Source organism: Balaenoptera ricei, chromosome 8 (genome assembly GCF_028023285.1).
Source record: "Balaenoptera ricei isolate mBalRic1 chromosome 8, mBalRic1.hap2, whole genome shotgun sequence".
In the NCBI taxonomy this organism is placed as follows: Eukaryota; Metazoa; Chordata; class Mammalia; order Artiodactyla; family Balaenopteridae; genus Balaenoptera; species Balaenoptera ricei.
In genome coordinates this window covers 11,569,959-11,594,890 of record NC_082646.1, presented here as the reverse complement: position 1 = coordinate 11,594,890, position 24,932 = coordinate 11,569,959, and the positions used below count along the sequence as shown (strand labels likewise).

At 40.4% G+C, this 24,932-nt stretch overlaps 1 protein-coding gene across 1 annotated transcript in view; it reads left to right on the top strand.

Annotated features, from left to right (window-relative positions):
- TECTA (tectorin alpha) overlaps window positions 1-10,358 on the top strand; it is a 69,108-nt gene extending 58,750 nt beyond the window's left edge. Inside the window, exons 17-23 of the mRNA XM_059930181.1 lie at window positions 175-377; window positions 1,327-1,490; window positions 1,920-2,168; window positions 6,837-6,999; window positions 8,131-8,218; window positions 8,526-8,642; window positions 10,258-10,358. Coding sequence (XP_059786164.1) covers window positions 175-377; window positions 1,327-1,490; window positions 1,920-2,168; window positions 6,837-6,999; window positions 8,131-8,218; window positions 8,526-8,642; window positions 10,258-10,358 — 1,085 coding nt within the window. The remainder of the gene's footprint in view (window positions 1-174; window positions 378-1,326; window positions 1,491-1,919; window positions 2,169-6,836; window positions 7,000-8,130; window positions 8,219-8,525; window positions 8,643-10,257) is intronic.
- The last annotated feature ends 14,574 nt before the right edge of the window (window positions 10,359-24,932 follow it).

The window sequence follows — 24,932 nt, the reverse complement described above, 5'->3', positions numbered from 1 at the left end:
TTGCTTTGAATGAGTTCATATACTCATTTAGTTTGATCAGAGCTTCATTAGAAATGCTGCAGCCTGTGTGTGAAGACCATCAGCCTCTTCTAAAGAGAATGGGGCGCCTCGCCCACCCACACAGCATGACCAACTCCCACTGACGTGCCTTTCATAATGACTGTTTCCCCACAGACTCCCACGACATCATTGACGCAGAGGTGACCTGCAAGGCTGCCCAGATGGAAGTGTCTATATCTAAGTGCAAACTCTTCCAGCTCGGCTTCGAGAGGGAGGGTGTGCGGATCAATGACAGGCAGTGCACCGGCATCGAGGGAGAGGACTTTATCTCCTTTCAGATCAACAACACCAAAGGGAACTGTGGAAACATTGTGCAGGTGAGGAATGAGGGCAGGAAAGAGCATCTGGCTGAGGTGGTGGCAGCTCCAGGTGTTGGCACATTGATTGTTCTTAAGCCAACTTCAGGGGTTCGACTTAGAAACCTGCTCCTTGGAAAACAGCAAAAGGCATGCGCAAAAGGAAGGACAGCGGGAAAATAATCATTGGGTGCTAAGTGGTTGAACTGAAAGCAAGATGAGTGACATGCTTCCTTCCCTGGTTTGCGCTGTCTGCTGTCATCCTTTGCCCTGCATGCTGCCACATGTTTTTACCTCTCATGCTTCTGTTGTTCTTCCAGGTAAAGACAGCTGGGTTCAGCTATTGCAGGGTGTAAGGGTGTCCCAGACATCACTTAACAGTTGGCTGCAGAAATACAGCAAGGTCACAACATTTTGTGTCGGGTTATCCAATTCATAGGTTAGCAAAGCATCTCACTTCTCTTCCTCCTGTGCCTTCCTACTGTCTTTTTTTGATAACTGTGTTCATTAACACTTTTTATCAGGGAGTGAAAGGTGCAAGACAGTGAAACATGTGTGTGTTCATCTTGGTACTTGTGGGCATGTCTGGTACAAGATTTGGCGGAGGCTGGATTTTGAATTAAGACTTGAAAGAGAAGATACATATTACCTCAGGATGGCAATACTTCATGCTGTCCCCAGCTTGGGTTCCCACAGATAACTGGGGACTGGTTGTACTTAGAATTCAGTGGTACATGACATCGCCCTCCGTGGGCATTCAAGGTTATCAGACTGAAGGGTGCTGTTGACATCTATTGTAATACTTTTTTTTTCCAGTAAGTGCTGAGACTAGCTCCATCCTGATTTATATTGGCCTCTGGGTTATATATGAAATGAAGCCATTTTTCCACTTTCCGGCCAGTGGATTTGAAATGCAAGCCACATACTCACGCCCAGATTTAATGATTTCTGACCTCCCTTTGCTTTGCAGTCCAATGCCACTCATATCATGTATAAAAACACCATTTGGATAGAAAGTGCCAACAATACTGGCAACATCATCACCAGGGACAGGACGATCAGTGTGGAATTTTCATGTGCTTATGAGCTGGATATCAAGATCTCCTTGGACTCTGTCGTGAAGCCTATGCTAAGGTAGAGAATCTCGTGGGCTGTGCACGTTGCTCTGTCTTTTCCTTGACGGTTAAGGTTAGCACAATCAAAACTGCTAGCATCTGTCTTTGAAGCACTAGGGAGAGAATAATTCATATCTTCTGAACCTAGATGCCTTAGACCAGCATTGTTCGATAGAACTTTCTACAGTGATGGGAATGTCCTATATCAGTACTGTCCAATACAGTAGCTGTATGTGGCCATTGAGCACTTGAAATGTGCCAGGGGGAGAGAGGTGCTGAGGAATTGAATTTTTAATTTTAATTAAAATTAGATTTAATTATTTAAATTTAATTATTAGACTTTACTACTCTCTGCTTGGCCTTCCCTCTGCATTTTCAGCTTGGAAAACGGTAATTGAACAGATAACGTTGCTTGGGGTTCCCCGACTTACGACTGTTTCCCTTGTAGCGTCATTAACCTGACAGTTCCAACCCAAGAAGGCAGCTTCACCACCAAGATGGCGCTCTACAAAAATGCCTCCTACAAACATCCATACCGCCAGGGCGAAGTGGTGCTGACGACTCGAGATGTGCTGTATGTAGGGGTCTTTGTGGTTGGAGCCGATTCCACGCATCTGATTCTGACGCTGAACAAATGCTACGCCACCCCCTCCCGTGACAGCAATGACAAGCTCCGATACTTCATCATTGAAGAAGGGTGGGTAGCCTCTTCTTGGAGGACAGTCTCAGAGCCTTTAGTATCAGATTTGTCTACATTGGTTTTTAGGGAAGAGAATGGGAACTAACATTTGTTGACGATCTACAGGGCGAGCATTTTGCACCCAAGAACTATCTAATCCTGATGACAACGTATGAGGTAGATATTATAAGCCCCATTTTACAGATGAGAAGGCTGAGGCTTAGTGAATCAAGCAGTGCTTAAAATCACACAGCAATTTAGTGGTAGATCACCAGTTCCATGTGGCATTAACTACAAAATGCTTTACTCTCAATGTGACCCAAGAGGGCATTCTGTCCTGCCTACTTTGAATTTCAATCTGAGTTGAATGTGGATTATCTGCAAATGAAAGGATGTAAGGAGAATAACTAAAGGTTGGTGAATAGGACATCTATGAAAATTAAAAAGGGATTAGAATAATAGCTTATAAACTTTTTTTTTTTTTTTACTCACCAGTATATGCCCAGCACCTAGCATATTTCCTGAAACAGAGTGGTTATGCAACAAAATTATTGAATGAATGAATAAATGAATGGGTGAATGAAAAAGAAGAAAAGACTGTGGCCCAAACAACAACCATGATAATTATCTTTATTTTATAAAAACACTTACTGGTTTTGTCAAGCAACAATACTTTTTTAACAGGTTTATTGCATACATAATTTATATACAATATAATGTACTTGCCCTAAGTGTAAAATTCAATGATTTTTAGTAAATGTACAGAGAAGTGCAACCATCACCATAATCTAATTTTGGAACATTTCCATCATCCCAGTACCATAATTCTTAAAAGCAGTTGACTATGTTAATCAAAATTCTTTCTCTTATAAGTGGTAGAGACCATTTCAAACTAGTTTATGCAAAAGCAAGGCACTTAATGGTTACAAAACCGAATCACATTAAGTAGTTGCAGCTTCAGGGATGATTGGGTCCAGGAAGCCAGATGCTGTCAAGACTCCCTCCCTCCCTCTATCCGTTGCTCTCTGTTTCTCTGTCTCTGTCTCTGTCTCTCTCTGTCTCTGTCTCTCTCATTGACCTCGTTAGACACTGGTATTTTTTTCTGCATTGTAACCCCCAGGAGTGAGCATTCCTTCTAACCCCAATTCAGGGAATCCCTGAGAAGGAGTATGATTAGCCTTTCTTGGATGGATTTCCTCTGCCTTGTTTGGAGGAGATGCAACATTAAATTGCCTGGTGTTGGGGAGGGCAAAGTTTTTCTTGACCCTCTTAGGGTTCCTGGCTGGGTCTGAACATTAAATGGACAAAGACAGATTAACAGGAAAAAAGCATAACATTTATCTAATGTAAGTTTTACATGACATGGGAGTCTTCATAAGGAAACAAAGACTCGAAGAAACAGTTCAAGCTGAGTATTGTTATGCCCGGTTTGATGAAGAGTGGACAGTCGTGGAGAAGGTCAAGAGTATGTGGTAATTGTAGTAAACTGCGGGGAATCTTAGCCAGACTGTTCAGATTCTTCTCAGTGTCCCTTTGTCTTCAGAAATAAGGATGCTCCTTTCCTTCTGGTATAGGGAGGGCACCTCTCACATAAGGGCTTTATGACCTGTTTCAGGTGATAAGAGTGACCTTCCTATTTCTGCCATTTTCTCAAACTCCTTCAGCTTAAAATATTCAAGGTGCCAGGTTTGGGGGTAGTGTTTCTTGAACCCTATCCCAGGCCTGAGTCAGCATGCCTCCCTGGAGTGGTCAGGGAGTGCTATGGATACTGTAATTATCCTTAAAGTTGGGGAAGGAAGGAATGGTTCCCCCAAAGAAGAAGAGTACGGTTCTAGGTGGACAAACAATAAATAGCCACTATTTTGCACATGAACAGGCTCAGAGCCTGTACGCAGCTCACCCAAGGACACCCAACCAGCAAGGGGCAGAGGAGGAAATCTTTCAAGCACCAAGACGCATCAACTCCCTACCTGGCCGGGTGTGGCTTGTGGCCTGCGTTGCTGAGGCATAGAGTGGGATTTTCAGCAAAGCCCTCCTGAAGGCACTATCTTTTTGAGTTGATGTTTAGCCTCCCTAGAGGCAGAGGGAAGGACTTGGTGACTATGTGGTGTCTCAACAGGCCCAGATGCTCCAGCTAACATCACAGGTCTCCATTTCTTCATCTGTTCCCTTCCTCCCCCTCCCCCCACCCCAGCCATGGTCCTTTCCCAAAGTAAAAGAGCTACGATCTGAGCCGCTGTACAAATGCAAACCTGGGTGGGCAGGCTTGGGCCACCTTTGAAGGACACTGTGGCATTTAGCATTTTTTAAATAGTATTTAATAGAGTTGACCCAGAGAGGGAGAGTAAGTGAGCGGGTTCGTAAATCTCAGCTCCCCCCAGGGTCTGGATGAAGGTCTTCAAATTAAACTGTTGTTGGGTGTGAAGTAATTTCATCCTGTGAGAGAATTTAATTCATGCGTCCTCTTGACCTTTCTTGGAGGGATGTGGTTATTGGTTTTTTCCAGTGAGCTTATGGGAAAACTGCTGCTCAGTGCTGAATGACTGAGCAGCAGAATGGGTCCGCATCAGAATCTCGGGGGAGGGGTCAGCCGCTCCTCTCCAGCTACGTTGGGGGCAGAGACGCCACCGCCATCTACCAGTGATGCCAAGGTCTGGGCACACGAAGGTCAGTTCTCTGTTCTCTTCATGTGCCCAGACAGAGGAAAGGACACTTGTTCCTCTGATAGTGGACAAAGGATTCTAGTGCTCGGCTGTTTTGTCCCCTGAAGGCGGCATCCAGACAGCCTGTCCCTGCTTCCCGAGGCCCCTTCCTTCTGCTTCCTGTTTTTCTGACACTTAAACCTCGAATCATCTCTCTGGGAGTTGGGGGTCTAGTTAAGACAGAAGGTCTCCGTGAAGACTGGAGGGCTGAGAACATTGTAGAATCCTTGGACCAATTTAGATTATTCAAATGAGTCACAGTGACAAGGAAAAGTATGGCAAGTAAGTTTTTGTTTCAAAGCATTTAGGAAACTATTGCCTTATGGACTAATTACCAAACTGAATAGGTGTGGAAACGCTGAAGGATAACTTCAATTTTTAATTTTCCTTATCACGAAGCTATTGAATCCTGGGGGCCAGGGGAAGGAAACATAAGGAAAAGAGTCACCCTCTTTATCTTGATAAGATCGTTTTAAAGAGTTTCTTGGCCACAGTGGGCCAACCTTGGCCATGGAAGCACAATTCATTCATTTACTCACTGATTCATCCAGTCTAAAAAAAAAGATTTTTTTTTTTGGCCTAAAAATTAAGTATAATTTTAATACCATATTTCAAACAAAACAGTTCTGAGAGTTAATACTGTACATAATGTTTCAAAAGTAAAAATACAGCTTTATATATACACATACACGTTCTCTCAGAGCTGAAAGATGGGTCATAGCTTTTATTGTTTCTCAGGCAAATATTTGTGTGAGTTTGACTAAAGAGCATCTAAGTATTCTTTTAAATTTATTTTTCATTTTTTATTTATTTATTGTTTTACAGTACATCCTTGTTGGTTATCTATTTTAAATATAGAAGTGTGTACATGTCAACCCCAAACTCCCAGTCTATCCCTTGCCCCCAGCCTTCCCCCCCGGTAACCATAAGCTCTTTCTCTAAGTCTGAGTTGATTTCTGTTTTATAAATAAGTTCATTTGTACCATTTTTTTTAGATTCCACATATAAGCAGAATATCATATGATATTTATCTTTCTCTGTCTGACTTACTTCACTTAGTATGATAATCTCCAGGCCCATCCATGTTGCTGCAAGTGGCATTATTTCATTCTTTTTAATGGCTGAGTAATATTCCATCGTATATATGTACCACATCTTTGTAAATACTTACTGCGTGCCCTCCAGTGTGTTGGAGACACAGTGAGGACTACACCTTGGTTCCTGCACCCCAGGGGCTCAGCAGGGTGTTGTTGGCAAATCCAGGCAAAGCCACCTGTTCCTGCCTGGTCAGGGCATGTTTATATAGGAGGGGGAGCCATAGACGGGCATTGGAGAAAGAGCAGGGTTAGTTAGCAGGGGAAGAAGTGCAGAGAGGCTTCCAGGTGGGGGAAACAGTACGTGAAAAGACCCTGGGGCATAAGAGACTGTGGTCCATTTAAGAAACTCTAACAGGTGGAGGTGAGATACCTGTGTCCCTGCCTGTTGGCTCAGTACCACAAGGAGAGGGGAAGGGAGTGATCCCTACATCCAAACAATCGTTCAGCTCATCTTTGACTGCTGGTCCGTCTTCTCCAGCTCCCACCTGTTTTCACTGTGGGAAGATTTCCTAATAGAGCTTGAAAAAGGGGCCCCTGCCAAAACTGATAATTAACTGAAGAAAGTACAGAAGATGTAAGGACTCATCTTGTGTTTATTAAACTGATATCAGTAAAACACAGCATTGTGAGGGGGAGGAATGAGAAACTGGCGGGTAGGGAAATTGAGTGCAGGCCCTGTGGTCATTTTGTTTTTAGTTGCAGTTAAGATCCTAATTTGAGGTGCTATTTGCTTTTCCAACAAACTGAAACTATAAGGGAGTCGTAATAAATGACAGACCCACACACTCCAGAGGTCACCTTCAAACGCAAAGGCATTTTTACCGTTCATGATGGTTTTTGTATGAAACGTGAAAGTGTGAAGCAGAGAGTCCCTTTTTTCCGAATAGGTGTCAGAACATTAAAGACAACACCATTGGCATCGAGGAAAACGGTGTCTCCCTCACCTGTCGCTTCCACGTCACCGTCTTTAAGTTCATTGGGGATTACGATGAAGTCCATCTGCACTGCGCAGTGTCCCTCTGTGATTCAGAAAAGTACTCCTGTAAAATAGTAAGTGAGAGCATGAAAATTCAGTGCTTAGCTTTATTTCTCTCAGTTCCAGTTTTCCCCACGTGGGGAGTCACGAATCCCAACGTCGGTGGCTCTTTAGAGTTCTTTAGGACTCACTGTACCTGGCAGTGGCTGAATTGGAACCATCTTCAGAGGCCTAGGAGTGGCAGTCGTCTGTGCTGGAACAATAAGAGAGCAGGGTAGAATGATGACCATTTACTCCTTTTATCTGACTTAGAAATGTCAGTCTGTTGTTGGCATAACACTAGACCAGGGTTTCTCAAACATCAGCACTACAGACATTTTGGACCAAATGATTCTTTGTTGTAGGGCTGCCCTGTGCTCTGTAGGCTGTTTAGCAGTATCCCTGGCCTCTACCCACTAGACCCCAGTATCACCTCCTCCCCACTTGCAACACCCAAAATGCCTCCTGACTTTGCCCAGTGTCCCTTGGGGGGCAAAATTAGCCCTGTTTGAGAACCAATATGCCAGAGTCTCAAGGAGCCAGGCCCCCTGCATCTGAGGTGAGCGATGGGGCCAAGCTCCCCTCCACCACAGAAGCAAACTCCCGGGCTCAGGATACACTTTATCCAGGTGTCCTTTAGACAGGGATTATCCCACAGATCATCCAAATCCACATCCAGGCCTGAGGCTCTGGAGGGGCTGGTGGGATGAGGTGACAAACCAATCATCTGGTCCATGCCAGGCTTACATCCCCACCATGTACGGCTATGTCCCTAAGACTTTATTGCACTAGTACCTGGTCCTTAACCTTTAACATTGCAGCTTTATGCTCGCCCCATGTTGGCCGAATCGAGATGTGAATTATGGTCAGAGCTACTTACAGATGCTGCTGAAAACATTGTTCTCTGATCTGATACAGGATCCTCCTCCCTGGGAAGGGAGCCTCTTTGAATCTAATTCTAGTGTGGAGAATATATTTAATTCTGTTCAACATAAAGCCCCGAGTCCCAGTGGGCTCAATGATCAAGAATGGATTGATTCTAATTAATCTGAGCTGCAGTCCTGCTCCAGGCTGAGCCACTGCCTCTTTTGGAGGTGGAAACGTGGTGAAGAATAGGTTATCAGCTTAATTGTGTGAAATTTTCCCTCCGGTGTTCTGTCTTTCAGAATTGCCCTCAAAATTCCAGGATTGCCACAGATTACGCCAAGGAACCTAAAGAACAGATCATTTCAGTGGGACCTATTAGGAGAAAAAGTATGTATGTTCCCTAAAACACACTATAAATGATTCAAACAGTGGGATTTGAAGGCTCGGGCTAAGTCTGGGGTGTGTTTTGCCTACGAGGTGAATCTGGTGAACAAGGAGCTTGAGGACGCCAGTTTGGGGACCCCAGTTTGAGAAGCCTGCCCGCTTCCATAATGAAATCTTTTCACGGACTATTAAAAACTCATGACAGTATCGGGATTTTTTCCTTCCACCCCTCTCTTGAAGGCCTTGCCCTTAGATACGAGTTGAAGAGCTGGACTGTCTGCAGGTAACTTGTCCAGCGGCTCTTTTTCAGGGCTGGACTGGTGTGAGGACAACGGAGGGTGTGAGCAGATCTGCACGAGCCGCGTGGACGGGCCTCTGTGCAGCTGCGTGACAGGGACCCTGCAGGAGGACGGCAAGAGCTGCAGAGGTGAGCACGACTCCCGTTCAGGGCCGGCAGCTGGGGACATAGGAAGTTCTTGACCCTGAGAAGGAGACAGTCCTATGTGAGGCCCACTCGGTCAGCAACTGATCTATGAGACTTCCAGAAAGTAAGAAGGAGAGATGAGGAAAACGCCTAAGGAATTCTAGCATCATTTTGGTTTTTTTTTTTTAAACCTTTTGGTCCCTGCTCTTTTATCTAAAAGATGAAAGTGATTTTTTTTAAACATCTTTATTGGAGTATAATTGCTTTACAATGTTGTGTTAGTTTCTGCTCTATAACAAAGTGAATCAGCTATATGCATATGTATATCCCCATATGCCCTCCCTCTTGCGTCTCCCTCCCACCCTCCCACAGCTCTAGGTGGTCGCAAAGCACTGAGCTGATGTCCCTGTGCTATGCAGCTGCTTCCCACTAGCTATCTATTTTACATTTGGTAGTATTTATAAATCCATGCCACTCTCTCACTTCGCCCCAGCTTCCCCTTCCCCCTCGCCGGGTCCTCAAGTCCATGCTCTACATCTGCGTCTTTATTCCTGTCCTGCCCCTAGGTTCATCAGGACCATTTTTTTGTTTTTAGATTCCATATATATGTGTTAGCATACGGTATTTGTTTTTCTCTTTCTGACATACTTCACTCTGTACGACAGACCCTAGGTCCATCCACCTCACTACAAATAGTTCAATTTCATTTCTTTTTATTGCTGGGTAATATTCCATTGTATATATGTGCCACATCTTCTTTATCCATTCATCTGTTGATGGACACTTAGGTTGCTTCCATGTCCTGGCTACTGTAAATAGAGCTGCAATGAACATTGTGGTACATGACTCTTTTTGAATTATGGTTTTCTCAGGGTATATGCCCAGGAGTGGGAATGCTGGGTCGTATGGTAGTTCTATTTTTAGTATTTTAAGGAACCTCCATACTGTTCTCCATAGTGGCTGTATCAATTTACATTCCCACCAGCAGTGCAAGAGGGTTCCCTTTTCTCCACACTCTCTTCAGCATTTATTGCTTGTAGATTTTTTGATGATGGCCATTCTGACTGGTGTGAGATGATACCTCATTGTGGTTTTGGTTTGCATTTCTCTAATGATTAATGATGTTGAGCATCCTTTCATGTGTTTGTTGGCAATCTGTATATCTTCTTTGGAGAAATGTCTGTTTAGGTCTTCTGCCCATTTTTGGATTGGGTTGTTTGTTTTTTTGATATTGAGCTGCATGAGCTGCTTGTATAGATGAAGGTGATATTTAAAGAAGGAAGTTACCCAGCCATTTAAGTACCAAATATTGGCCTTAGATCTGGCCCCAAGTCTACCTGGGTTGAGCTGCGACTGGGGTGTGTGATCCAAGAAACAAGGTTTCCTGCAATAGCCTTAGCTGCCAGGTGTCCCTGGTACCCTCTAAGTTAGCAGGACTCTCCTAAAGGTTGGGTTAATTTTGCTTCCTTGCTACCTGAGTCCAGGCCATTTGGAGAAAGTGGGTTCTTGGCAATGAAGAAAGTAGGTTCCTTTACTGGAATACCACAAAGATGTCTGATCCATGTCAAACAGGTATATTTTTTTTCATAGGACTTACTATGTCTCTCTCTGTTCACAGCCTCTAATTCTTCCATTGAACTTCAAGTTTGGACGCTGCTTCTCATCATGACCCAGATTTCATTATGGCATTTTGTCTATACATCAGGCACGACCTCATAATTAACTCAAGGTTGCTATATAAAGTACTGTAATTTACTTACTTCAACTCCCTGTAGGATAAAAGGTGTGTGCCCTTAAGTCAAAACCTATTTGAGATTGCCCACTGTCTCAAAGTGATGCCACCTGCCCCAAACGGTCAGGGTTCCAGAAAAGAGGGAAGTGTCATGCTCCTCTTTCAAGGTATGCAACTGGACTTCTAAAAGCCAGTTGTGGAAAACATATATCTTGCTTAAAATTTCCAAATAGTTGTCACTAGAAACGTTGGTTCGCATGAAAAACCGGTAAAGGAAAAAATTCTGGTTAGACAAGTCTGTCGGAAATCTGACCAGAGAAATCTATCCCACCAGTGCTGTTTCTGTATCATAGTTTTTATAGAGAAAGGGCCTGTTGGAATGATATTGAGTACTCAGAAGCGGTGATTGGAAGGTTTGACTCCCTCTAAGGAACCTCTCTGGTGTTTGGAAGCATCTGACCTCGACGCGCCTGTGTTACTCCCCTCCCCACATCCGCCCCTGTGTCCTCCAGCCCTGCCGGGCCACGTGGCCCCCGCATGTATTGTTTGCAGACCTGGGGACCCCAACACCCCATCTGTCTCTTCAGACCCAAACTCTTCTCTCTCACAAATCAACCAAATCATTTTTAACGTGTTTTATGCTTAAATAAACTTTGTGTTCAATTATTCTCATTACTCCGTGGCTGGAATCATACTTATCGATGTTAAGCTTTGCACACTAAATAGCATCCTCTGATTAAAAAAAAAAAAAAAAAAAAAAAAAACAGCAGCAGCAATTGGAGCAGGTAGGCCCTGCTGGCCAGCGCTTTAATGCGTTTTGTTATGCGGCTATTTGTCCTGACAGAGCATTAGCAGGGCGTTTAGTGAGGTGCCATGTGGAAGAGAAGCAGGCATCGTCCTCTTCTGTATGTGGCACAAAAAACCCACATTTACTATAATTAACTACATAATAGAGGGCCTGGTAAATATATCCCTGGGGTGCCTCTGTTTTTAAGGTTAAAAACAAAGTAAACGCCACTTCAAGTTTATTTTGAAGTTGTTTTGGATTTAAGCTGATGGCATTTTTTTTCTTTTTCTGGGAACTCTGGGAAACGCTGAGCAGAAATCCTAGCGTCCTTGACCGTGGGTTGTGGGTACGATTCCTGTTGTCTTACGTATAAAAGGCCCGGCATCACACTGTCACTGGGCTGAAGAAGCGGGGTATAGACTGAGTCTGCGCTGAGCGGCTTTGCTCTCCCAGCCCCAGGGAGGGTCCACAAGCTCTAGCCTGGCAGTCATAGATGCTATGCGGCCAAGAGGATAACCGGTATTGATGGAGAAAAATATGCATCTGCTTCAACTTAGACATCTTAGGATCTTTTGGGAAAATGCTGAACATTGAGATGGATTAAGGAATCAAACCATCTGTTCTAGGAGAGACACAGTATCTCTTCCTCACCAGGATGGAAATTGATGTTATGCACATGGTTTTTTTCACGTGAAAATCCTCAACTCCAGACTTTCCCCCACTTCAAGATCAGCAGATTCAGAGCTCCATTCTCATTTCCATAGTCTACGGTTTAGGTTTTCACAATCAGATTCTGAGTTGAACACAATAACATCTCATTTATTTTTTTTATTTGATTTCCTTAGATGAATTTTAACTGAAAACATACAAGGAGGAAATGTTTTCATATTTAATAACGTCTCTTTAATGATTTTCATATCAAAGTCACTGGAAATTTCTAAATTAAACACTATAATTGTTTTTTAGATTTTTTAATTAAATCCTTTCTTGCCACACTTTAATTCTTGGCCTTTGGTTTTCTCACTTGGTTGACATCTTTGTCTGTCATCAGGATAAGCTAGGTGTGGAGCCGTATTAGAACACCCCAGAATCTCAGTGCCTTAAACAACAAAGATTTCTCTCTTTCTCACATCAGGGCGCTCTTATCCTTACTTCCATCCTGGGAGGGAGGTTGATGAGACTTTATTATCTTTTTTTCTCTCAACAGAATTTATTGAACAATTTATCCTTTCCCCATGGGACTTCAGTACCACCTCTATCATATATCAAGTTTCAACCTCTGTGGTTCTGTTTGTGAGCTCTTGATTCTCTTCCATTGGCTTATTTGTCTGTTCCTGTGTCAGAATCACATTATTATTGAGATATAATTGACGTATAGCATTACATCAGTTTCAGGTGTATGACATAATGATTCGATATATATATATATATTCACACTAGGAAATGATCATCACAAAAGTCTAGTTAACATCCATCACCATACACAGTGACAATTTTTTCTCCTGTGATGAGAACTTTTAAGATCTACTCTTTTAGCAGCTTTCAAATATGCAGTACGGTATTATTAGCTATACTCACCATGCTGTACATTACATCCCGAGGATGTATCTATTTTATAACTGGAAGTTTGTATCTTTTGACCCTCTTCACCCATTTTACCATGCCTCTAGCAACCACCAATCCATTCTATGTTTTTTGTTTTGTTTTGTTTTTAGATTCCCCCCTATAAGTAAGATCATAGTATGCTTGTCTTTCTCTGTCTGACTTATTTCATTTAGCATAATGCCCTCAAGGTCCACCCATGTTATTGCAAATGGCAGAATTTCTTCCTTTTTTATGGCTCAATAATATTCCATTGTATATATAGACCACATCTTCTTTAATCATTCACCCATAGATGGATACTTAGGTTGTTTCCATATCTTGGCTATTGTAAATAATGCTGCTGTGAACACGGGGGTGCAGGTATCTTTTTGAGTTAGTGTTTTCATCTCCTTTGGATAAATGCCCAGAAGTGGAATTGCTGGATTGTATGGTAGTCCTATTTTTAATTTATAGAGGAACCTCCATACTGTTCTCCACAGTGGCTGCACCCATTTACATTCCCACCAATGAGGGATTCCCTTTTCCCCAAGTCCTCACCAGCACTTGTTATTTCTTGACACTTCATTATCTTTCGATGCTGCCAGCTCAACACGAGGCTCTGGGGCTCACCGCAGCAAGGGGTCACACCCCAGAAGGGACACACACACTTCTGTTCCCATTTCACTGGCCAAAGCAAGGTACATGGCTGGAACTAACTTTCAGAGAGGGGCAATTGTGAACTTCCCATGAAACTGGGAGGGAGAAGAACTGACATCTGTGGTGATGGCTGCTAAGTAGTCTCTGAGCCAGTCATGCCTATCTGTATCAAAGAGAAACACATCTACGGAACTAAAAACAAACAGGCCCCTTAGCTGACTGTCTGCAAGGCAGAAGAACTGGGAGATGATCCTGACCCTTCTACTAATTTAATTCTCGGCTTGAAATAAATCATTTGAGATCACAATACCTTAACTTTCCTCTCTATAAAACAAGAACTTTAAGCTTTTTCAAAAATATTCGTAGGTTAGAAAATGACATGATACAAACATAAACCATATGATATCATATATTTAGAGAACTCCAGAACACTGCCTTCTCCTGCCACTCAAAAAGATTTGCTTCAAGGAAGCGGGGCAGGGGGCTGGGGGACTGGGGTGATGGGGAAGCACATGTTTAGTGAAGGTGAAAAAGGAAGTTAATTGGGAATCTTATTAACTTGGTATTTCTCTGATATCAAAAGAAACAACATCTCGGGGTCTGGCATTTCTGACAATTGAGAATTCTATAATTAGTTTCCTAACCAGTAGTAAGTATGCACTCTGCTCAAAATCCTAGTGCCAAAACTTGAAAGCACGAATTGTTTCACATTGTCTAATATTCTAGCTATTTTTAGAACCATTTGACATTTAGTGAGAGCTTGAAATCTAATAAAACTTCTTTCAACCAAGGAAATTAAGTAATTATCAAAAAATGACAATCATACACATTTAAAGTAATAAAGAATTACTTCTTTACTAATTCTGAATTAATTTAGCATCTACCCCATTTTGAACCTTCCAGCCTCTCTCCTTGAACTCAGGGGATTTCTGCATCCTGTATAGCAGTACAATTTGGTCCTGGTTAGGAGAACACGATGGCATTTTTCAGGGCCCTGATTCACGGGAATCTGCAGCACAACTCAGTGAAAAAGAAAATCAAACAGCACCCTCTAGTGTCCGCGTTTTATTTTTGCATGAAACCCAAACGTATATTGAACGACACCAATCAAAATATGATTTCTCCCCCTCCTCGAAACCTTAGATGTGGAACATTACCAGAATATAGCTTTAGAGAACACATCAAATGCCAAGGACATTTCTGGAGAACAGTGTGAGATTTATTCTTATGCACCCAGTAAGTATCATTCCAGGAAAATACCAGCTCTTGGTATCCCATGCAAATTTTGCCCTTAATATCTATCTCTCTAACGTGTTGACAAAAATAGCTGTCGAGAAAAATTAAGTATCTCTTTAAAATGCTGAGAAATAAACAATGTGATCAAGAAAAGCCATGAAATATTTAGCGGTCTTTCTTTTCCCCCAGCAGAACGTGAAATACTTTCTTATGAATCTAAAGCACAACAACCGTAACTCTGGTCTGACTAATGGAAGACTCTGTTTGTGATGGTTTAATTATGTTTGCTGAAATATGACTCTCATATAAGACAACATCTCCGTGGCAGAGGGACAGATCTCTGTCTATAGACAGAAATAAAACACAAAGACTCATCGTTCCATGAATAACTCGGTAATCAAATTCTGTTTGCTAAGGAAACAAATGGAGGAAGAATGTTCATTGTACATTTTGCAGTGTGTTTGCTTGCATGTGGCCTCTGGCTTAGCTGCTGTTTCATTCATTAGCATAAAATATTGATGATGAAATAGTTTTGAAACTTAGACATTCTCTCATCAGATGAAATAATAATACCTTATGCTCATGGAGCATTTTTCATAACAAATGCTTTCCTACCCGTATTTACTATTATTCAATCCTAAATCATGCTGCATTTTGACAGAGAAATCAGAGGGAAAGTTTTAGGTTGAAGTTATAATGGTTTAAAGTACTAGCTAAGGAAGAATGCAAACCCACTCATATATGTGTGCTTGTGCTTATAGGTTTATTGAGTAATTTCCAGCTTCTTATGAGACATATGAGAATGATAGCAGTCTTTTCAGCCTTTTGTGCCTTTTAAGAACAAACAAACCATGACATACCATTCTTGATTTCCCCCACTAACTCCTGAATTTCTTTGGGGAATAGTTTAGGGTACAATAATCCACTGATATTACCCTATTTTTAGTTGGGCAAAAATATATGATTTTACTGAAAAGGATAACATATTTACTTATTGTTCTTTAGGTCTTGAAAATCTTTGCATTGGCTCTATCTAGAACTCACAAAATTTTTCTGATTTAAACACTCTATTCACATAGAAATATGCTATTAATTATATGTTAATCAAAGACAAAAATGCGTGGCTCCTGTACTTTCCTCTTACCTGCCACAAACATTCTCAATGCAACCAGCCGTCCTAGTCCTTGAATGTAGTTTAAATATCTACGTGGATCATTCAAATCAAGGAGTTACAAGTGTATATTCAATGATGTTCTCCATGAGTCTCTGAATTCACGACTGCAGAACGCTGTTAAGAAATATCTGCATCCCTGCAAAAGAGGAATTCTGCTCTCTTGAAGAGTCCTGATCAGAAAGCAATTTGGCAAACTAATTCGACAAGGGAAAATGATGAATGATAAATGAACATAAAATGTGAAAGTGTCTAGGTGTTGTAGCAGAATATTAAAGGCATAAAGTGAGAACTGTGGATAGCACAGAACACTTTTTTTTTTTTCTCTCTAAAAAAGCCACAGATTCTAAATGCTTACTTTGAACCTCCAAGACAGGAGTGGAAATATTCTAAATATTAATTCCAGATTAGCAGAGTCTAGAGATGCTTGGCCCCTGTAGATTGTATTCACATCTCCCATGTGTTAACATTTATTAGTTGTACTTTTGCCCTTTTGGCCCTTTTCATAAACAATTACTTTCACTAGTTAACTTTAAGTGGAAATCAAGAACTAGGCCAACAGAGGGAGAGAAATCTTACCACATTTATCTTAAAAACCCACCACCACCTTGGACCATAGTGAACAATTTAGCGAATGACTGCAATCAGTTTAAATGCACACTATTTAGGCAAATTGCCCTGAAAGCACAGGTTGCCTAAATCCTAGGGAAACACATCTCCACACACAACTTTAAATACTTTTAATTTTAGGAAGAGCAGTTTACGACAGTCACAACAAATGAGGACTTTGTTGTGTTCCCAGGTATTATACTCTAGAAACACAAATTCATCAAAAGTCAACTTTCCTGGGTAGACCCCCAAAGAGGCACCCATGACTCCTAGAAGCCAGGAGACCTCACAGCTAGAGCAGTATGAACTCTTTATATTTCCTCTGCCTTCGAGTTTTCCATACTGTGTTGGCAGCTTGAAACTATAGAACTTAAAATTGGATGGTGGTTGAAATTTTCCATAATAAAATGTTGTGGAATGTATGGGTGTATTTCTAAGTCTTCTACCAAAAAGTGTCATTCTGAGGTGCTTGAATATTACAGAAACAACACAATGCCTCATCTTTTAGTCTAATCTTAGAAGTGGGTTCTTTAAATGCCACTTCCAAAACATGAAGTGATCACTGACAATGCATGCTTCTATGGCAGCTTTATTTTTATCAACAACTGAAAATGCAAGCATTTTCACAAATTCCTACATTATTTATCCCAATCCTATTCTGGGTTTTTCCTTCTCACCAGAAGAATGTAAATGTTCATAGGTTGGAAAAATGAGAGTGGCATAACCTTTCAGTTTTGTGAAGGTAGGACAAGAAGATTTCACTCCAACATGTAAGAAAGTGCAGCTGAGGACAGTAGAGAGAACGCAGACGGATCGGGGTTGGCCCTTACTTCTCATGGGACCTCAAGAGAGCCAGGTTGACCAGATGCCATCAAAGGTAACTAACTTCCCCTTCTAAAAATGACAAGAAAAGGAAAGTTCTCTCTTGCGAAAACTCCTAAGCAGATTTCGTTAAAAGGTAGGAGAAAATTATCTTAATTCTCTTTCTGAGATGTTTGGAAATACTCTAAGAAGGAGAACCGTGACTCCCTCAGATTTAATTCAGTGAGTGAAAATCTAATGGAATCCAGATCCAAGAAATGAAATGTAAAGACTGGATTACCCTGAGGAAGAAAGTTTGAATTTAATAAAATATTCCTTGTAGACACTAAGCCATATAAAGGAAAGAACAAAGTGTCTTGATACAATTACCTTCTGAACAAATGCATATTTTAAAACAACACTAAACTGATTACGTTGCACAACAAGTAAATAAATATTAAGTCCAGTTCATAAGATACATAAGAAATACCAATAATTTCCCCCTAGGATGTTGTAAAACTGTTTCCTTGGCCATTCTCTTTTGCCTAAGTCCCAGTCATCGACAGCTAAGGTTCCATTTACTTCTACAGGTGTGTGTGTGTGTGTGTGTGTGTGTGTGTGTGTGTGTGTGTAAATGTAAGACTCCAGGATGAGTTGTAAGAAAAGACTCACATTATGATGAGTCTTAAAATTTGAAGTATTTAGCTCTGAGTTTTTCTTCTCTAAAATGTTAAATATTTAGCAAAAGTTCTATTTAATTTCTCCTGAGTTAGATGAGGAATCTATTGTTCAAAATCCATTCAACTCCATTTGTTATGTTTTCAGATTCTCAAAAATTTCCATGGTTCCCTCTGCCAGCTTGTCTAGTTTTGTCACGATAACATCCAAAACCTGAGAGACAGAAAAGAAATTCTGAGATTTTTTTCTTATGAAAGAAATATGGTCCTCTCAAACTGATCTCAAAAATAAAAAAATGGGACCCAAGACTCTCATTACACCATGTGAAATAGAGCACTTGGCAAATACTGGAAAGCAAAGTCCCCTGAGGCAAAAAAAAAAAAAAAAGGAAAGAAAAGAAAAATTCCTATCCCTAAATATCAGTGTGTGTTTGTTTTACTTTGTTGTTGTTGTTTTAGGCAGAATCAATGAACGGAATCAAACTTCTCTTTAAAAGTAATTTGGAAAAACATATATGTTGCTCCCTTTTTCTTGTATATTCCTCAAAGCTTTGTCGGAAATGTAAGCTCATGAACCAGACACAAATTCCAAGAATGGCACTGACTTCAAATCAGGACTGTAGCTGTCCTTTGCAATAAAGTGTAAACTCAATGGAAATTTAGAAGTCAGTTCGTCGACATTTAGAAGCTTCCTGTGGATTTCTCGGGTCCCCCTGAAGAGGCAACTCTCCTGCTTATTTTTTCCAGCTATCATTAGTCTTTGATGACTTGGCATGTCAATCCAGCTCATCCAAATCATGTCAGAACTGAGAAATAGTTTAAAAAGGAGCCCTGTTTAGTTAACCCTGAAGATTAGAGTTTTTAAATCAACCGAAGAATTAAGACTTTTTTAAAAGAACCACAGTTATTATTTACTTACCGTATTCCAACCCTGTGGTGAGGACTTTTCATCTATTTCCTTTATTCCTCCTAAATAATCCTATGAAATCATTATTTTCCTATTTTATAGATGCTGGTCTAAAGAAGTTAACTTGCCCGAAGTCATTTTATTTGATTTCCCAGAATATTTGACAAAGTTGAAAGAATTATTGCAAGGGATCTTGTCTGGGCATCTTAGCAAATAAAATGCCAAATATGACAGGTTATCCATACTGTCATACTGTATACTGCTGGATACTTTATGTTATCCAGCATCACTAAGAGAGAGGTCAGTCAAGTACTCTGTTGTCCTTGGAGGGTTATCATGTGGATTATCACATTTTAAAAGAATTTTAGATTTTTTATGCTAAAATTAATTTTACTCTAAAATTCCACTGAACAGGAATTGATTTTACTCCTAGCATAAGAGTTCAGAACACAGATTCTGGAGTCAGACAGATTCTGGGTTTGAGTCCTAGTTTCACCACTTACTAGCCAGATACATTTCATTCATTCATTCATTCATTTTTCAAATATTTATTGATTGCTTCCCTTGTACCAGGTATTGGTCTACAGCAGTAAATGAAAACTGATAAAGATGTAATTTCCAAAGGCGAAAAGTCCTATGAGAAAAGCAAATAGGATGCTATGGGGGGAAATGGGGGTAGAAAATTCATTTAGATACAGTGGTCAAGTAGGCCTTCTGAGTGGTATCATTTCAGCTGAGATTTAAGGGAAAAGAAGGAACCAAGCAAGCAAGAAGGAGGGGGTTCAGACAGGGGCCAGAGCAAGGGCAAGGCCCTGAGGCTTGAGAATGGCATTTGCAGGGAAAAGGACAGCTGGTGTGGGTTGCCACATGCTATGGCTGGAGAGGTAGGCAGGGGCCTTTTCAGCCATAAAAAATCTGAATTCTATGTCAAGGGCAATTGTAAGCCACTAGAAGATTGTTAGTAGGAGAGTGGTATCATCTAATTTACTTTTTAAGAAATACTTTATTTTTTAGGGCAGTTTTTGGTTCACAGCAAAATTGAGCAGAAGCTACACAGATTTTCCAAATATCCTCTGCCCACACACATGCATAGCTTCCCCCACCATCAACATCTTACACTGAGCTGTGCATTTGTTACAATCAATGAACCTGCATTGACACATCATCACCCAGAGCCCATAGTTTACACTAGGGTTCACTCTTGGTGATGTACGCTCTATGGGTTTTGGCAAAAGTATGATGACATGTACCCACCATTAGAGTATCATACAGAATACTTTCATTGCCCTGAAAACCCTCTGTGCTCTGCCTATTTATTCCTACCAATTTACATTAAAAAATAACTCTAAATGCTATATGGAGAATGGATTCGTAGAGAGGAAGCAGGAAAAACAAGTGACTTGTACAAGGCTGGGTGGTTGGCAAAAGCCCAGGGACTTAGGAAGAAATAGATGACTTCGAGCTATATTTTGAAGGAAGAAGCTATGAGACTAAGTCATAAATGGGATTTGAAGATAGGGCAAAGATAGAAATCAAAACTGTTTCTGATTTGTACAGCAGGATGGATGATGATGTCATTTACTGAGATAGAAAAAGAGTGAGAAATAGTGTCAGGGAGGAAATCAACTGTTCAGTTTGGTACATGTTGAGCATGCAATGTCTGTAAGAGATCCAAGCAGAGGTGTCAAGTAGGCAGGAACATATATGACAGGAGCTTGTCAGACTAGTCTGGGGTGGTGATAAGCCATATATAGGAATCCTATACATTTAGATGGCATTTAAGCAGAGGACAGAATTAGAGAGAGAGAGAAGGGGCCCCACTTTCAGGGGGCCTGAGAATCTGCAGGATCAAAATTTAGAGGTTAGGAAGAGAGGGAGGAGTGACCAAAGGAAACTGAGGAATAGCCAGGAAAAGCCAAGCAAAACTCAAGAGGAAGTGTGACTGATACCAAGGAAAGAGAGTATTTCAAGCAGGATAGAGTGGCCAATCGTGTTGAGTGTAAGAAGATATCAGGCAAGTTATTTAATCTTTCTGAGAACCTACCAAATCTATAAAATAGGAATAATACTACTTATTCTCTATGCTTTTTCGAAGTACTTAGTGAAATGACAAATCTAAGCCACTTAGCATGGGGCTCTGTATATAATAAGTATACAGCAGGCTTTTTTTTTTTTTTTCAATCTTCATTATCTCAATGCCATCTTTGTCGTTGTACTGCATGGAAGAGAAGTTAGCAGAGGACCGTGTTTCTAAGAATGCCAATTTAACTGCCTTTTACTATTTCTCTTTCCTTATTGACATTACAAATCATTAAAAAGGTATAAGAATAAATTTCTTCTTGTAGTAAAACACTGCTTTTCAGTGTCAGTGAGAGAGTATACCATGAATTACTTTAAAACCTGTTTTATTTGTTTACCATTCCCTAATACCCTTTGTCTGTCCTGTAAAGTGTTTGAGTGGCTTCTTTTTCCCAATTAATTTTAACCTGCAGAGGGACCAAATCAGCAAAGTTATTAACCTCTTAAGAATACTAGCCCACTTACTGTAAAAGCATTCATATAGATACCTCTTATTGGAATGTTCTCCAAAAAGCTTGCTGGTGTTTCTGAATGCTGAAGTACTGTCTAAAAGGGAAAATTATTGAGCATGCAGGCTTTCCAAAAAGGTATGAGACATTAAAAGCTATTAAAAACAGCAAAGCATTAATGAAAAGAAAATGAGCAGTTTTCATTTATTAAAAATTATGTAAACATACTCATTTCAGACCCATTATTATTGCACTTGGATATTTTTCCTAAATGTTATCAGCAGGTAGAAATATAAGATGAAAAATTGCTCTTAACTAGCACTTAAAAATAGAAACTTCTCTTCAAAATAGTGATCCTCACAAAGTCCTATTGAGGTTAGTTAGACTGATAACAATCCCATTAGCCTATGAAAATTCAACCAATGAAAATTTAAAGATTAAAATAAATTTTCTAAGAATCCAAGAGTAATTGAAGGACTGCTCCTCTATCATCCTCCAAATTGAACACTTGGAAATTTCCCCCAATTAATTAAAAAGATGCATCTCAAACCTTACCAGGTGTCCGCATCCCCCGGGCCACGGACCAGTACGGGTCCACAGCCTGTTAGGAACCGGGCCGCACAGCGGGAGGTGAGCGGCAGGAGAGCGAGCAAAGTTTCATCTGCTGCTACCCATCGCTCCTCGTCGCTCTCATTACCGCCTGAAACATCCCCCCTACCCCCCCATCCCTCTGTCCGTGGAAAAATTGTCTTCCACGAAACCGGTCCCTGGTGCCTAAAAGGTTGGGGACCACTGCCTTATACGATGCAATGGAGACCAGTCTATAAGCAAAAATAACAGGTAATTCTCTATAAAAGAGCTTATTAATTTGTTAGTATTATAGAACTAGTGGATATATATAGAACTAGTGGATAAATATAGAACTAGTGGATAAATATAGAACTAGTGGATAAATATCCATGAAAGAGAAAGAGAAATATCCATGGAATATGAACTGGCTACTTGAACCCTAATTCTGATTATTGCCCCAGGGCATGAATGAGCTTGAACTGACCTTGACGCTTTGGTCCCTTCTAGCTGCTCACTTTTCTTCCTCTTCTCATCCATGTTCCTACTCACTCACACCTTCTTCTTTCCCTTCCTCTGGCTCTACTCCAACAACTCTTTAAGGCAATACAGGAATATAGAAATAACCCCCAAATGCATTATTTAGAAGTAGGTGAGAAAAAGGGGTAAGAACATAAAATAGTATAAAAAATTATACGTTTTTTTTCATGTCATGAAATTCTACATAGATGCTAAGGAAGAGCCACTAATTTGGTTCTAAGCTGCGTAGGAAACAATGCAAAGTCACTCGATGGAGTGTCTATAGTATAAAAACAGACTACTTAGGATAAGTAAATAGGTATAATCATTTAGTAAGTCCAACTACTAGACTTCTGTTGGGATCTACATATTCGTGGGAGGTATCTTTTGTCACCATGACAGCCATTTAAACCCAGTATCAAAATAAATTGAACTAAGAAGGAGACCATCAAATTGCTGTATTATAAAGAATAGCATAATTATTCCCTATACTTAGAGCAGAAAGAACTTGCTCCTAAGTGCTCTCATAAGGAGAATTAACACATAAGACAGAATTATAACATAAGAAGTGACCACTTATTGAGTATGCACTCTGTGCCGGGCTTTATGATCTGCCCTCTCCATACATTATATCATCAATTATAGCTTCATCCCAGTTGCTGGCATGAATTTTAAAAGGCCATTTCCTTCTGCCAGAGCCCCTCAATGGCATCATGCCAAAGTTCAATTCAGTCAAAGCCATTCTGCACAGTCTGGGGACACAGCTCTCTAAAGATGTGGCTTGATTGTTGTCTAAACTTAGAGCAAAATTGCGGCAGGGGAACTAATATCAGAACAGCCTGGAGTGTGTATTAAAAATGCATGTTCCGGGGCCCTCTCCATACTAACTTAACAGAATCCTGGGGGTATGTCCAGGAGACAGCATTTTAAACACGTGCTCAGGTGACTCTTAGGCACCCTTGGTTACAGAGGGGCTGCCAAACGGTTTCTTGAGCAGTGGTCTTCAAATGTTTTGATTGCCCACTCAGTAAGAAATTTTCTGAGCATGCTCCAATATAATATTTATGCTTATGTACAAGTTAGATATCGGTACTAGTTTACTAATATATTATGTATATTATAAAGCATATTTTTTAAAGATGAGGCTTTAAGTAATTATTATGTAGGGATATCTTAGTAAGAGCAAAGTACAGAATAAGCTTCATTATTCTTGAAAATTTTCAATACTTAGCCAGAATTCTATAATCATCAGGCACATAGCAGCAAATTAATTGGGTTTTCTAGTGTCAATGTTATTTTTACTTATGAATGTGATTTCTAATTTATTAAAAGGCTTTGAGACACATGTTTGTAAATAATGGAAGAAAATGTCCAAATGTTCACTTTGCAGAATTGCAAATGTTTAATTAAAATTTTTGTTGTGAAGTAGGTTATATATATACAAGAGTGTGTATAAAGATAAACAATCATAATAAGCTGAACACCCACGTACCAACCACATAGGTCACAAAATAGAATATTACCAATACATACCTTGAAACCTCCCTGTATGACTCTCCCCAATCAAATCTATGCACGTAACCCTCCTCAAGGTAATCAATATCTTTTAAATCATTCATATTTTCTCCTTTTAATTTTACCGCCTATATATGTAACCTTAAACAATAAATGACTTCCCTTTCCTTTGTTCAAATTGTATATAAAATGGATCACACTGTATGTATTTACTGACTTGCTTTTTTCACTCAACACCATCATTTTTGAGATTCATCCATGCTAACGTGTGTAGCTCTAGTTCATTCATTTTTACTTTTGTATACAGTCGTCCTTGATATCCTTGGGGGATTGGTTCCAGGACCCCCCTCAGATACCAAAATCCACACATGCTCAAGTCCCTTATATAAAATGGCACAGTATTTGCATAAAGCCTACATACGTCCTTCCGCATACTTTAAATCACCTCTAGATTACTTATAATACCCAATACAATGTAAATGCTAGGTAAATAGTTGTGAATACAATGTAAATGTTGTGTAAATGATCGCCAGTCCACAGCAAATTCAAGTGTTGCCTTTTGGACCTTTCTGGAATTTTTTTTCCCCAAAATATTTTCAATTGGTGATTGATTGTATCTGCAAATGTAGAAGCCAAGGATATGGAGGGCCAACTGTAGTACTCCATTATAGGAATAACCCACAATTTATTTACTATTCTATTATAGAAGGACATTTGAACTGCATCATGTTTCTTTTACTGTTGTTATCAACAGTGCTACCACGCACATTTTTCCTTCCCAAGGTATATATCCAGGAGTGAATTTGCTGGGTCACAGGGGATGTTCAACTTTACAAAGTAATGCTAACAGTTTCCCAAAGTGATTGTATCCATTTGTTCTCTGAACCTCATGCATGAGAGTTGACATTGCTTGGCTTCCTTGACCAAACCTGGTTTTGTAAATCTTTTTTTATTTTTGCCAATCTGTTGAGTGTGAAACAGTATATCGTATTTCTTGTTTAAG